The sequence below is a fragment of the Hyperolius riggenbachi genome, chromosome 4, assembly GCF_040937935.1.
Source record: "Hyperolius riggenbachi isolate aHypRig1 chromosome 4, aHypRig1.pri, whole genome shotgun sequence".
Lineage (NCBI taxonomy): Eukaryota > Metazoa > Chordata > Amphibia > Anura > Hyperoliidae > Hyperolius > Hyperolius riggenbachi.
Genome location: NC_090649.1, coordinates 140636123 through 140652707, shown reverse-complemented (window position 1 = coordinate 140652707; position 16585 = coordinate 140636123). Strand labels below are relative to the sequence as shown.

General features: G+C 42.7%; 1 protein-coding gene across 1 annotated transcript in view; it reads left to right on the top strand.

Annotated features, from left to right (window-relative positions):
• Positions 1–16585, top strand: part of CLSTN2 (calsyntenin 2) — a 1262395-nt gene that overhangs the window by 427020 nt on the left and 818790 nt on the right. Inside the window, exon 2 of the mRNA XM_068280737.1 lies at positions 5449–5571. Coding sequence (XP_068136838.1) covers positions 5449–5571 — 123 coding nt within the window. The remainder of the gene's footprint in view (positions 1–5448; positions 5572–16585) is intronic.

The window sequence follows — 16585 nt, the reverse complement described above, 5'->3', positions numbered from 1 at the left end:
GAAGCCCCAGGTATGTATAAATAACTTTTAATTATTCCTCTCTGGTTTCCTTTAAGCTCATCCAGAGTGTTGGGTCTTGCGTCTCTCAACTTTCTCTTCACAATATCCCACAGATTCTCTATGGGGTTCAGGTCAGGAGAGTTGGCAGGCCAATTGAGCACAGTAATACCATGGTCAGTAAACCATTTGGTTTTGGCACTGTGAGCAGGTGCCAGGTCGTGCTGAAAAATGAAATCTTCATCTCCATAAAGCTTTTCAGCAGATGGAAGCATGAAGTGCTCCAAAATCTCCTGATCTCTAGCTGCATTGACCCTGCCAATGATAAAACACAGTGGATCAACACCAGCAGCTGACATGGCACTCCAGACCATCACTGAATGTGGGTACTTGAAACTGGGCTTCAGGCATTTTGGCATTTCCCTCTCCCCAGTCTTCCTCCAGACTCTGGCACCTTGATTTCCGAATGACATGCAAAAGTTGCTTTCATCCGAAAAACGTACTTTGGACCACTGAGCAACAGTCCAGTGCTGCTTCTCTGTAGCCCAGGTCAGGCGCTTCTGCCGCTGTTTCTGGTTCAAAAGTGGCTTGACCTGTGGAATGCGGCACCTGTAGCCCATTTCCTGCACACGCCTGTACACGGTGGCTCTGGATGTTTCTACTCCAGACTCAGTCCACTGCTTCTGCAGGTCCCCCAAGGTCTGGAATCGGTCCTTCTCCACAATCTTCCTCAGGGTCCGGTCACCTCTTCTCGTTGTGCAGCGTTTTCTGCCACACTTTTCCTTCCCACAGACTTCCCACTGAGGTGCCTTGATACAGCACTCTGGGAACAGCCTATTCGTTCAGAAATTTCTTTCTGTGTCCTACCCTCTTGCTTGAGGGTGTCAATGATGGCCTTCTGGACAGCAGTCAGGTCGGCAGTCTTACCCATGATTGCGGTTTTGAGTAATGAACCAGGCTGGGAGTTTTTAAAAGCCTCAGGAATCTTTTGCAGGTGTTTAGAGTTAATTAGTTGATTCAGATGATTAGGTTAATAGCTCGTTTAGAGAACCTTTTCACAATATGCTAATTTTTTGAGATAGGAATTTTGGGTTTTCATGAGCTGTATGCCAAATTCATCAATATTAAAACAATAAAAGGCTTGAACTACTTCAGTTGTGTGTAATGAATCTAAAATATATGAAAGTCTAATGTTTATCAGTACATTGCAGAAAATAATGAACTTATCACAATATGCTAATTTTTTGAGAAGGACCTGTATATTAAATGAAATAATGATTTATGTAAAAAATATGTAAAACTAATTTCTAGCAGAGCAGAAATCTTTCTTTATTTATTATTATAGTTTTTTCCACTAATACACTTCGTAAGTTGTCCACTTACATTCATTTTAATAGAAAATCAATGTGAAGAGGGATCACCCTCTAGTGGTTACTTCCAGTATTGCTTCTTTCATTTTTCTACTCATCACACTGAATAAGATAACCTTCCTTTTGATATAAATGATGAGGTTAATGGATCCAATTTGCTTCTCGGTGCACTGTACACTTAATTCTCAAGCCGTAATTCACCTTTTAAAAATAGATAAATTGTCTGTGCTAAAGAGCAAATTGTTCTTATGGAACTAATTACATTTGTATAAATGATATTCTCATGAAGCAATGGTTCTGAATTAGAACTGCTAGTCAGGAGGAGTAGGGGAGGGATGATGTGTTGACCTAATCCCAGTTTGCTCCACCAAACAAGCATAGAAGGGACTGAACGAGACTTGACTGGTGAGATAAAAACACCAAGCAATGAACTGCAGTCTCAAGACTGATAAAACAAGCTGACGCAGCACTTTCTGTATCATGAACATTGGCAAAAACCGATATGATTGCTCTTTTTACGATACAGATAACATAAACATTTGATTGGCTTTATTGCAGCTTGTGTCACCAGTATTCACTGCTGTATGAGTACCATTTTCATATTTCATACTGGTAACACGCTGTAACAGAGCCAGAGACTACACACACACCACGCACCACGCACTACACACACCACACACACCACACACACACACCAGGAAGGGAGAGAATACAGGTGTGTGCTGGATGGGCTGGCCAGCATCTGTCTTATAGACTTGTGGCAATCACCTAGGGCAGGTTTTAAATGTGCCACCCTGTATATGAGCAAGCGTAGTGATTATCCACTATGACAGGTGTTGAGGTGATAAGGGGTTTGCAAAGATAATGTTTGCCAACTTATGTTACCAAGTAGACTATGGGGTTGATTTATTAAGGATCAGTAAAATTGTCATATCGTTACCCAAGTAGTAAGGATTACCATGCCGCTACCCAAGTCACCCAGGTGGTGCGATTTACACTTCTAGTGAAATGTGCACCATTCTACTGATATATGTAGATAAAATTGCTATCTACATGTGGCAAATTTACTGAACTTTAGGACTAGTTCACCAGGCTCAGTTGTGTTAGCAAAATAATTCTGCATGTCAACTCACTGCCCTTACAATTCTATGGGGCTGTTCACAGTACTGCGTTGTAACTGATTGTGTTATTCTAACTCGCTGCATGCAGGTTTTGTATTAAAGTCTATGTCCATTCTTCATTACAGTTCACACTTATAACGCATGCATTATGCAACACACCACTGTGAATCCAGCCCTAGTGAATCAACCCCCATGTTTCAGCAATGTAGTCCAGGTTTGCTATATCCTACTGCCTAACCAGCGTTTTCCAAACTGGGGAAATCCGGGCATGTGGCTATTTGTGAAGTGCAACAGGCAAAATATTGGTTAATTTGTACTCCAACATTTTGTTTTTTAAATTACAGACACTAGTGTTTGAGACATAAGCTACATCCATTCTTCTTACCTCAGTTTACAGGGCAGTGAGAGGATGGTGTTAAAATTTGCAAACTCCTTTTTTTTTTTTAACGTTTTTTGTGTGGAATATTTTTGTCAAAATACTATTAAGCTTAAAGGGCACATGAGGCCTCGGTATGTAAACATACAGTATATTTTTGGTTTGTACATTCATTTCTTTAAAGGGAACGCGAGGTGAGAATAATATGGAGGCTGCAATATTTATTTCCTTTTAAGCAATGCCAGTTGCCTGGCTGCCCTGCAGGTCCTCTGCCTCTAATACTTTAAACCATAGACCCTGAACAAGCATGCAGCAGATCGGGGGTTTCTGACAATATTATCAGAACTGACAAGATTAGCTGCATGCTTGTTTCTGGTGTAATTCAGTTCACTACTGCAGCCAAAATAGATCGGCAGGACTGCCAGGCAACGAGTATTGTTTAAAAGGAAATAAACATGGCAGCCTCCATATCACTCTCACCTCGGGTTCACTTTAAGGGTGAGAGAGAAAACAACCAGGCAAGTTATTCTTTCACAAAGCAGGGTAGGCTGCAGAGTGTGAATAATGCTGGGAATACATGTTACGTTTTGTGCGTTCGATTCGGCGCACGATCTATTAGCCATTAGATTTTCTGCTTGATTCTCTTATCTTCCACTCGTTTTTCTTATCTTTTTTCCATTCACTTCTATGAGAAATCAAGCGGAAAAGAATCGAGCAGAACATCGGACATGTCGGAATTTTATCATCGAAGGCATCTATCGGAACGATTCTTAGCAAAAAACGTACCGTGTAATCCCAGCATAAGGCTTGTATAGACACTGAGTTGTGGCCTGATCTGACTACAAATGATAGAATTGTTCAAAGGCTAAAGAGGAGCTGTCACCCATACTATCTCAGAACACAAAAACATATATAAGTAGATAAATACTTGCTCTGCTTACATATGTATTGCACGGTCCACATTTTGACTTTAGTGATTTTTTTTATAGTAAAAAAAAAAAAAAAAAAAAAAGGAGAAAATCCTTCTTAGGATTCTCCACTTTAACTGTGTCTATGTTGAAGCCAATCCTGGTGTCATTTCCTCCCTTACTCTCCTCTGCCTGATTGGGAGGAGGGCGAACAATGCATACACAGTCTTCAAACACTCCCACCCACCTCTGCAATAGCAAGTGCATTGTCTCAGCATGAGAAATATTGGCCAATCATAAAGCAACAGAGGTGTGGGAGGGGAAAACAGGTGGGGAAGAGGCTTCAGCCAATCAGGCTGCATGAGTTAAGTCTGAGGGGAAATGTAGATGCAAAAAAAGACAACCCAGCATGCCCTGCAACTTCCTTTGTGCAGCAATGTACCAAATAAGTGACAGGTAAACTGGGGAATGATTATTTTTCAACAAGAAAAGTAATAGTGATTTAACTTTTGGATTGCCTGGTTAGCATCCTTATTACTTGTTTACCAGATACAAATAAAGAATTGATTTTTTTTATTTTATGCCCAACAGTTACACTTTACTGGCTCTGCCTCTGACACAGGAGACATGGGTTTTCAAATCTCAGTAGGCCAGCAACTATTCAGTAAAGAGTCCTTAGACAAGACTAACACCGCTACTTCCTCCTGAGCACACTCTTGTGGCTGCAGCTCAAGCACTTTGAGTCCGCCAGGAGAAAAGTGCAAGATAAATGTAATTTGTCTTGTCTTGTCCATCTGACCATACTTAGCTAGGTGAGGGAATGAGAGGTCACACAAGGTCACAGAATATCAACGTTGCACAAATCACCTGAATTCTAGCTGCATACAACTGCCCCACCCCCTACAATCAACACAAATAAAAATCCCATCATGTTTGATTAGGGCCTGAGCCCACTAACGCAGTTGTGCGCAGTTGTACGCAGTTGTGTCCGCTTTTCAGCATCTGTATCATTGATGTGTTGCTGAAAAGCAGACACAACTGCACACAACTGCATTAGTGGGCTCAGGCCCTTAGTGATAGGTTTGTGCTCATTTGTGCTGCTGCTGTTTAGAATATAATAGTGTTTTTTTCCAGACAATGCTGTCACTGATTGTTCAATTTTTAATTGTTTTTATAAAGGTCAAAAGTTCACCCAAACCCCCTACAAAAGAGCATCTCTGGGTGAACTTTTAACCTATATAAATACTTAAATATCTCAAAACTATAAAAGACAGAACAGTGATTTTTGCAGGAAAAATGGGGACAAATATGGCAGTAACCAATCATACTAATCGCATTTCTGTAAGTTTTTGTAGGAGGGGTAGGGTGTATCATTGCTTGGTTACAAAATTGATTTTGTCTTCTAAATAAAAGGAGCACAAATCTTATTTTTTGCAGTGCAAATGGGCATAAATGTAGCACGAGCCAAACATGATGGAATTTGTATTTCTGCTGAGTGTAGAGGGGGCAGCTTCATGGAGCTCGGAATATTCTGTGGCCAGTTGAAATGAGTTGTTATGTGCTTGTCTCTTTGAACACTAACATCCAAAATGTTGATAGTTTAAATAATAGTATATCAAGTGTAAACACAGAAAAAGCAAAAAGTATTAACAAAACAATCTCCTTTTACTTTCCAGTAAACAAGCACAAACCTTGGATTGAGACCTCATACCACGGAGTTGTCACAGAAAACAACGACACAGTTATATTGGATCCCCCTCTGGTTGCCCTGGACAAGGATGCCCCAGTCCCATTTGCAGGTAGGAGACTATAAAATTCCATGTTTGCAAATCATGGCTCTACATCTATTTTTCATTTCCTTTTTAATATATGCTATGCTTGTAAATCCTATATACACATAGGCAGTGAGAGATTTTCAATCAATGCGGGTATATCTGACAGCTTGGCTTAGCAGTTGTCACTCACACAGTCACACTCTGACCACGCAGTCCACGGTGTATGTTCAATTACCTAATGCTCATGTAGATGTGCTCACAGGATTATACTCTGCTTTTATTTACAAGATTGAACTTCTAGGATTCCCGTGCATTATCCAATAATAACATGTCTGCTTGACGCTGCTTTTAGATGAGGTTGAACAAACATGCCGACATGATTCGTGCAGTCTTTCTTTTACATTACAATGCATAGTTTGTCTGAGCAGGCTAAAGCACCACTACTGTCACCAGAAGGGCAGATGTCCTAGAAGGAATCTGGTTGTGGATACACTTTTACTGCACACTCTGCACCGTGACAACTTCCATATTACGAGAACGTGTTCAGCACTCAGCACATTTTGGAAGCTCTCTGCAAAAAACAACCAGCAGCTGTTAGCCTCGTAAAATAACATAATGTGAGGCCTGCCTCTTTCCGTCTGTACAACCAGGGCACTAATGCAGATGGGTTATGGTAATGGACTTCATGATACATTTGTTTTGCGCTGGTAGTTATATGTGCAATGGATCGAAGGAAAAAGTAAGCTGTGTTGGTAATTGCGGGCTCTTTTGCTGAGAAGGAGGATTTAAAATATTCAACTTTTAACCATTGGCCTTTTAACCTCCCATCTGCTGGAAAGGGTTGAGAAATTAGGAATAAAAATGATTGATGCACCCACCAGTCGTATTAATATTTTAAGTGAATTACTCATGTGCATTAAAACAAGTTAAAATGGCTTCAATTAAACATACTGATCGCTTTCACAACCAGTGCACGTTTAACAGCCTTGTGATAGGAGACGATTAAATGTTTTATATGTGCTATAAATATATGAAATAGAGCCCAAGCGAAACCCTGAAAACAAAAGGTACACTTGAAATGTAATGCCAGGCTCTAAGGTTAAAAATGTAAAACAAATACTGTATATATAAATTGGATAAAATGGTTGCTAATAAAAGTGCCCAGTGATGCAAAACTGGTGTAAAAGTAAACTTCTGAGATGCTGTTCAGCTGAAGTGCCTTTCCTGAAGGTACAGGATGTTGTAACTAGAGATGTCGCGAACCTCCGATTTTCGGTTCGTGAACCCTGTTCGCAAACCTCCGCAAAAGGTTCGGTTCGCGAAAAAGTTCGCGAACCGCAATAGACTTCAATGGGGAGGCGAACTTTGAAAAATAGAAAAAATTCTAACGCCTAGAAAAATAATAGAAAACATGTTTCAAAGGCTCTAATACCTGGAGGCAGACATGATTGAATGAAATACACATCAAATGTCCCAGGCTAACATCTAGATTTCACACAAACCCCTACTTTAAGCCCTCCACCCCTTCTATCTATTCCCTCCTCCCTCCTACCAGAGGGAGGAGGGTCTCATCTGCCAGAGAATTATATTATTTCAAAAGCTAGTTTACATACCATAGCTGAGAATTGAACCCAGGTCTCACTGTGTGGTGGGCAAGTGCCTTAACCGCTGTACCACAACAGTACTAACTAAAGCTGGCCTAGCATTTACCATTTATGCTCAATCCAAGAGAAAAATTAGACAAGATAGCAGTGTTAGGAAGGCTTGCCTAAGGTCTCCTACTGAATAGGTGCTGGCTTACTGAACAGACAGAGACGAGATTCGAACTCTGGTCTCCTGTGTCAGAGACAGAGCCCTTAACCATTACACCATGCAGCCACTGCTTACAGATATGTAGCCAGACATGGCCTTGTATTTTGTGTTCAACAGTTGTCAAGAGAAAAATTAGACAAGATTGCAGTGTTAGGAAGACTTGCCTAAGGTCTCCTACTGAATATGTGCTGGCTTACTGAACAGACAGAGACGAGATTTGAACTCTGGTCTCCTGTGTCAGAGGCAGAGCCCTTAACCATTACACCATGCAGCCACTGCTTACAGAAATCTCGTCTGTCTGTTCAGTAAGCCAGCACCTATTCAGTAGGAGACCTTAGGCAAGTCTTCCTAACGCTGCTATCTTGTCTAATTTTTCTATTGGATTGAGCATAAATGGTAAATGCTAGGCCAGCTTCAGTTAGTACTGTTGTGGTACAGTGGTTAAGGTACTTGCCCACCACACAGTGAGACCTGGGTTCATCTCTCAGCTATGGTATGTAAACTGGCTTTTGAAATAATATAATTCTCTGGCAGATGAGACCCTCCTCCCTCCGGTAGGAGGGAGGAGGGAATAGGTAGAAGGGTAGAAGGGCAGGAGCCCACAAGAGCCTAATTAAAATCTCCCTAGCAGAGTGTGTAGCAGCTGTCGTTAACTAATTAGTATAGGCAGATGAGTGAGTCAAATGGCTCAAGGACCTTGCCTTGTATAAGGGGGGGTGGGGCTCCACCAGTGAGTGCAGTCTGATTGGCAATAATGTGTCTGCTGACTGTGATGGAGAGGGTCAAAGTTTTGCTCTATAGAGCATTATGGGGCGAATCGAACTTCCGGGTAAGTTCGCGTTTGGTAGGCGAACGCGAACCACCGAAGTTCGCCTGGAACCGTTCGCGACATCTCTAGTTGTAACTAGGGATGGTCAATGAAATGTAAATAATTTTGAGCTTATGCAGAATTATTCAACTTTTGTATGAAAATTTAGGCAGTTTGCACATGAACCAATCAAATCCTAAAATGTGATTGGTCCATTTTCAAGCTGCATACATTTGCATACAGATTTAACATAATCCTGTATGAACTTGACATTATTTGTATCTCATATTGACTATCCCTAGTGGGGACATCAATGCACTTTGCTTACCTCTATAAACATGCAAGAGGCAGTCTGAGCCTTTTTTATGAAGCACATAGCAGAGTTTGCAAAAAGCAGCATCTTCCAGGCTGACCAAAACATTCTGGACATGTACAGCACAACATTCTGCAATGCATGTTGTGGTCCTGAGGTTAAATAATCCTGAAAGTAAAAATTATTTTGCCTGGATTTTCAGTTTGATATTTAGTTTACCCCTATATAAGGCATCTATTGCGGTTATTAACAATCCTTGTGGTAGTTTGCAGCTGCAGAACACACAGATGTTCAAACTTGACCTGTTTTGGCTATTCAGTCAATATTATTTCCCCAATGTTAGACTAACTTTAGAAGGGGAGTGCAAACTTTTTAGTTCTTCATACGCAATTAAAAAGTAATTAAGCAGCTGAACTTTGCATAGTTTCTGAACACCATCTAATGGCATCATCCAACGCTGCCACAAAGGTTCCCAAAAACAAGATAAACCACACATCAACTATGTATGCATTTGTGTTTGTATTGCATTGATGTTGAATGATTGTAAAGAGTTTTGAACATTAGAGATGGCCTGAAGGGTTCCCGGTGAACTTCTGTGGTTCGCGATCGCGGAGAACCGTGAACTTTTACGGAAGTTCGATTTGCCCCCATAGTGCATCATTAGGGTAAACTTTGACCCTCTATATCACAGTCAGCAGGCACATTGTAGCCAATCAGGCTACACTCCCTCCTGGAGCCACTCCCCCTTATAAAAGGCAGGCAGCATCAGGCATTGGACTCACTCATGTGCCTGCATTAATTAGAAAAGGGAAAGCTGCTGCAGACTCTCATAGGGAAAGCTTAGTTAGGCTCTTGTAGGCTTGTTAGCCTGCTCCTTGCTGATTCTTATTGCTAAAAAAAAAAGCACCCCTCAACAGCTCTTTTGAGAGCTAATCTTGTTCTTGTGATCTATTTTTTTTGTGTGTGGCCCACTTGCATTATATACAGCCCTGTTAGTCAGTCACAGCTGGCCTTTGGTGTAATTCCTACTGTGCCACTGCCAGGCCCAGCACATTCAGTGACTACCTATGTGTGTGTGACAGGCAGCTGCAGATTTGTAATCCCATCCCAAGCACCTGTTCACTGTTCAGTGCACCTACCTACCTACGTGAGCGCACGCATTGTTAATACCACCAGTCATTGCACTTGTTCACGGCGGTACCTGTGTGTGTGTGTGACAGGTGCACATTTGTAATACCCATCACTGCATATACCTACCTGTTGTGTTCAGTGCACCCACCTACCTACGTGAGCGCACGCAGTGTGATATTCAATACCACCAGTCACTGTACCTGTTCACGGTATGTGTGTGTGACAGTTGCACATTTTTAACCACTTAAGGACCACAGTCTTTTCGCCCCTTAAGGACCAGAGCCTTTTTCTCCATTCAGACCACTGCAGCTTTCACGGTTTATTGCTCGCTCATACAACCTACCACCTAAATGAATTTTTCCTCCTTTTCTTGTCACTAATACAGCTTTCTTTTGGTGCTATTTGATTGCTCCTGCGATTTTTACTTTTTATTATATTCAGCAAAAAAGACATGAATTTTGGCAAAAAAATGATTTTTTTTAACTTTCTGTGCTGACATTTTTCAAATAAAGTAAAATTTCTGTATACATGCAGCGCGAAAAATGTGGACAAACATGTTTTTGATTAAAAAAAAAACATTCAGCGTATATTTATTGGTTTGGGTAAAAGTTATAGCGTTTACAAACTATGGTGCCAAAAGTGAATTTTCCCATTTTCAAGCATCTATGACTTTTCTGAGCACCTGTTATGTTTCATGAGGTGCTAAAATTCCAGGATAGTATAAATACCCCCCAAATGACCCCATTTTGGAAAGAAGACATCCCAAAGTATTCACTGAGAGGCATGGTGAGTTCATAGAAGATTTTATTTTTTGTCACAAGTTAGCGGAAAATGACACTTTGTGAAAAAAAAAAAAAAAAAAAATCCATTTCTGCTAACTTGTGACAAAAAAAAAGAAATCAGCCACGGACTCACCATAGCCCTCTCTAAATACCTTGAAATGTCTACTTTCCAAAATGGGGTCATTTGTGGGGTGTATTTACTGTCCTGGCATTTTGGGGGGTTCAAAATTGTAAGCACCCCTGTAAAGCCTAAAGGTGCTCATTGGACGTTGGGCCCCTTAGCGCACCTAGGCTGCAAAAAGGGGTCACACGTGTGATATTGCCATACTCAGGAGAAGTAGTATAATGTGTTTTGGGGTGTATTTTTACACATACCCATGCTGGGTGGGAGAAATATCTCTGTAAATGACAATCTTTTGATTTTTTTACACACATTGTCCATTTACAGAGAGATTTCTCCAACCCAGCATGGGTATGTGTACAAATACACCCCAAAACACATTATACTACTTCTCCTGAGTACGGCGATACCACATGTGTGGCACTTTTTTGCACCCTAACTGCGCTAAGGGGCCCAAAGTCCAATGAGTACCTTTAGGATTTCAAGGGTCATTTTGAGACATTTGTTTTCAAGACTACTCCTCACGGTTTAGGGCCCCTAAAATGCCCGGACAGTATAGGAACCCCACAAATGACCCCATTTTAGAAAGAAGACACCCCAAGGTATTCTGTTAGGAGTACGGTGAGTTCATAGAAGATTTTATTTTTTGTCACAAGTTAGCGGAAAATGACACTTTGTGAAAAAAACCAATAAAAATCAATTTCCGCCAACTTGTGACAAAAAATAAAATCTTCTATGAACTCACCGTACTCCTAACGGAATACCTTGGGGTGTCTTCTTTCTAAAATGGGGTCATTTTTGGGGTTCCTATACTGTCCGGGCATTTTAGGGGCCCTAAACCGTGAGGAGTAGTCTTGAAAACAAATGTCTCAAAATGACCCTTGAAATCCTAAAGGTATTCATTGGACTTTGGGCCCCTTAGCGCAGTTAGGGTGCAAAAAAGTGCCACACATGTGGTATCGCCGCACTCGGGAGAAGTAGTTTAATGTGTTTTGGGGTGTATTTTTACACATACCCATGCCGGGTGGGAGAAATATCTCTGTAAATGACAATCTTTTGATTTTTTTACACACAATTGTCCATTTACAGAGATATTTCTCCCACCCAGCATGGGTATGTGTAAAAATACACCCCAAAACACATTGTACTACTTCTCCTGAGTACGGCAATACCACATGTGTGGCACTTTTTTGCACCCTAACTGCGCTAAGGGGCCCAAAGTCCAATGAGTACCTTTAGGATTTCACAGGTCATTTTGAGAAATTTCGTTTCAAGACTACTCCTCACGGTTTAGGGCCCCTAAAATGCCAGGGCAGTATAGGAACCCCACAAATGACCCCATTTTAGAAAGAAGACACCCCGAGGTATTCCGTTAGGAGTACGGTGAGTTCATAGAAGATTTTATTTTTTGTCACAAGTTAGCGGAAAATGACACTTTGTGAAAAAACACAATTAAAATCAATTTCCGCTAACTTGTGAGAAAAAAAAAAAGCTTCTATGAACTCACCGTACTACTAACGGAATACCTTGGGGTGTCTTCTTTCTAAAATGGGGTCATTTGTGGGGTTCCTATACTGTCCGGGCATTTTAGGGGCCCTAAACCGTGAGGAGTAGTCTTGAAACCAAATGTCGCAAAATGACCTGTGAAATCCTAAAGGTACTCATTGGACTTTGGGCCCCTTAGCGCAGTTAGGGTGCAAAAAAGTGCCACACATGTGGTATCGCCGTACTCAGGAGAAGTAGTTTAATATGTTTTGGGGTGTATTTTTACACATACTCATGCTGGGTGGGAGAAATATCTCTGTAAATGGACAATTGTGTGTAAAAAAATCAAAAGATTGTCATTTACAGAGATATTTCTCCCACCCAGCATGGGTATGTGTAAAAATACACCCCAAAACACATTAAACTACTTCTCCCGAGTGCGGCGATACCACATGTGTGGCACTTTTTTGCACCCTAACTGCGCTAAGGGGCCCAAAGTCCAATGAGCACCTTCAGGCTTTACAGAGGTACTTACAATTTAGCACCCCCCCCCCACTTGCCAGGACAGTTAACAAACCCCACAAATGACCCAATTTTGGAAAGCATACACGCTAAGGTATTCCATGAGGGCCATGGTGAGTTCATAGAAAATTTTATTTTTTGTCACAAGTTAGCGGAAAATGACATTTTGTGAAAAAAACAAACAAACCACAATTTCTGCTAACTTGTGACAAAAAATAAAATATTCTATGAACTCACCATGCACCTAACGGAATACTTTGGGGGGTCCTCTTTCCAAAATGGCATCATTTGTGGGGTCTGTCCTGGCATTTTAGGGTCTCTGCAATCATTACATGTATGGCCAGTATTAGGAGTTTCTGCTATACTCCTTATATTGGGCATAAGGGTAATGCACTCTGGGCTGAAAGGAAAAATGAACGTCAAACAATCAATCAATCAATGTGGATGAAAAAATATCTGCCAAAAAAATTTGAAAAAAATAAAGAGGGGAAGGCGTCTGCCAGGACATAGGAGCTGCCGCCCCAAAAATCCAAACCCACCAGCTCGTATGCCCTGGCAAACCTGATTTATCCATTCACACCGATCGATGTGGATGAACAAATCATTGCCAGAGTTCTTTTTTGATACAAAGTGCTTGCCAAAGCATATGAATCCCCAACACCACTCCTCGGCCCATATGCCTCGGCAAACGTATCTTTTTGACTGCGGAGGAGAAATCTCGTCCTGCAGCGCTGCATGCACCGACTTGTGTGTAAGCTGACAGACGCGCAATGTTCTGTCAGGATGCACCATCAGTGCTGCAGCTGGTTAGTCATTCGCTCGGTCCACCTGGAAGGTTATTGGATGGAAAAAGAGAAAAAAAATACAAAAAAAAAACGAAAAACAAGCAAGCAGCAAAGCAATTGCTTCATTAACATTAATAAACTTTGAACTTTTTTAATAAAAACCTTAACATTGCAAACCAAACATTAACTACTTTGCTTACCTGTTTTTTGTTTTTTTTTGGGGTTTTATTTTAACTTACCTCCCGAGGACAAACCTCTCCTCCTACATGGAACAATGTGCGAAGTGCAAATCGCACAGAGTTGTGGCGAAGTACATTACGCAATTTGTCCCAAGTGAAAGGAGAGGTTTCTGGCAGCCCTGTGTATTAGGGTCTCTGGAAACCCGATGTTTGGTTTCACACTGCATATTGACATATCCGGTGGGTCGAGCCCGCCGCACCGTATCGTCCAAAACAGACCTTCAGGCAATACCACAAGAGTAGCATTCGGCCTAGTAAAGAATTGCGTCGCCATAGACTAACATGACTTCCGGGCCGATCGATATTGCCACAGAAGCCACGCAGTAACGTAGGCATGCACTAGCGTTGAGTCAAGCACTTCCGGCGTAGGGGGGGACCGCAAAGTGTGACTTTTGCTAGGCATTTTGCCCTAACGCATCGCAGCAGTGTGAAATAGCACTGAGAGACCCTTGTGTGCCTACCGCTGTGTGTGGAGTTCCCTACACTCTAATAGTGTACCTGCTCGTGGTACCTCTCAAAACACTCTCCTAGGCATAGGCCAGGCTGGTCAGGACAGGTGGGACAATAAACAGTGGTGTCACGCCTTATTCCAGCCCTGCTGCAGACACGACAGCGTTTTCTTCGGATTCGTTGACCTGGGTTACTCGGAATTGGATAGGCGTAATGCCTTGCATGCAGCCGGTTGGTTGCATCTTGGGGTTGGGCCACGGCACCTCCTGGATACAGGAGTTCCATCACGATCTGTTTATGAAATTGAATAAACGATCCAGTTCTCCCAGCCTTACTGTAGAGAACAAAGCTGTTGTAAATTGCCAATTGAATGAGGTAAAAAGACACTTTTTTATACCAGCGTCTTGTTTTTCGGGCAACTAAATAGGGCGCTAACCTCTGGTCATTGAAGTCCACCCCTCCCATGTTAGTATTATACTCATGGACGACCAGGGGTTTTTCAATGACCTCAGTTCGCCATTGAATTTCAACTGTCGTGTCTGCATGAATGGTGGACAGGAAGTAAACCTCCCTCTTGTCCTTCCATTTCACCGCGAGCAGGTCGTCAGCACACAAGGCGGCCCTCTGCCCCCGTTCAAGTCTGGTGGTAATGAGCCGTTGGGGGAAGTCCCGGCGACTAGGCCGCACGGTGCCACAGCATCGGATTTTTTTCTATTTTTAAGTGCTGAAAGAGGGCCACACTTGTGTAATAATTGTCTACAAAAAGATGGTACCCTTTCTGGAACAAGGGTGACACCAAGTCCCACACAACCTTTCCACTGCTCCCCAGGTAGTCAGGGCATCCGACCGGCTCCAATTTTGAGTCTTTTCCCTCATAGACCCTAAAATAAGATGTATAGCCTGTGGGCCTTTCACAGAGCTTATACAGTTTCACCCCATACCGGGCGCGCTTGCTTGGGATGTACTGTTTGATGCGAAGGCGCCCGGTAAAGCGTATGAGGGACTCGTCTACGCAGATGTCCTGGTCAGGGGTATAAGCATCTGCAAATCTGGATGACAGGTGGTCTATGAGGGGTCGAATTTTGTGGAGCCAGTCAAAAGCAGAGTGGTCACTTCGATGACAGGTTTCGTTGTTATTGAAGTGCAGGAAGCGCAGGATGTTCTCAAATCGTGTCCTGGACATGGCAGCAGAGTACAGGGGAACATGATATGCTGGGTCCGTAGACCAATAAGACCGCAACACATTCTGCTTTACTAGTCCCATGTGAAGGAGAAGGCCCCAAAAAAATTTCATTTCGGAAACTTGGACTGGTTTCCACCGAAAAGGCTGGGCAAGGAACTTTTCCGGATTGGCGGTTATATATTGTGTGGCCTTACGGTTGGTCTCTGCCACAATTAAGTCCAAGAGATCCTGGGTGAAGAACAGATAGAAAAAGTCTAGGGCCGATCCTAGATTATCTGTCTCCACCTGGACTCCAGACTGGGCGGTGAAAGGGGGAAGTACGGGTGCAGCGGAATCAGGGGATTGCCAATTTGGGTTTGCCAGCACCTCTGGTAAACTAGGGGTAGTACGGGCCCGTCTTCTTGGTGGCTGCGACTGGGATCTTACTGCACGTGCCACCGAACCAGTTTCAACTTCCATGCTGGTGCTCGCCACTTCACCAGGGTCTACGGAAGTACTGGTGCTAGGTCCAGGAGATGTTGTGCTGCTGGTGCCTGCCCCACCATGAAATCTCAGACCAGCACGAACACCACTCTGCTGCCCTTGAGGCCGATCCTGCGCCACCTGCGGTCCAACATGGGGTGTGGTACGCCTGGCTTTAGCCGGGACCTCAACCTCGTCATCACTATCGGTCAGTGAGCCACTGCTCAATTCAGGTTCAAACTCTGACCCGGAAGATTCGTCGAATGAGGCGTCCCAATCGTCCTCATCCGACTGGGCCATGTACCTGAGAACCTCATCATTGGAATACCCCTTTCTTGCCATGGTGGGCTGCTAAATTTAGTGGGTATTCCTCTGAGACTACCTAAAAAAAAGAGCACCTACCTAGCAAAAGGGAGTATTTGAGAGGTAGAAAGCTGTGGTCACTGAGTTTTGATAAAAAAATCAAAACTGATGTTTACATTGCCACAGCTATTGTACAGTGTTTTTTGCAGTGATCAGAAAAAAAAATTCTGTCACTGCGGTGGGGCGGGCTGAATGCAAGTGCAGGCGAACGATCAGGCCTGATTGGGCAAACACTGCGTTTTTTTGTGGATCCTAGTGACCCTAATAGATCTGACTGCGATCAGTAATGATCACTTACAGATACTATATAGTACTAATGTTGATTAGCGACAGTGATGACGCTAATTAGTGACTGTGGTGCAGTGGGCTGAGCACTAACTGACACTTACAAAGGGGCCTAGCTAACTGGCCTAACTGCTAACACTAGTGATACTAAAAAAGTGACAGTTTTCACTGTTTTTAGATCACTTGGATAGTGACAGGGGGGTGGTGGCGAGTGGGGAATCGGAGGCAATCAGAAACAATCACAGGACAATCGAAGGCAATCACAGGGCAATCGCAGGCCAATCACAGGGCACTCAA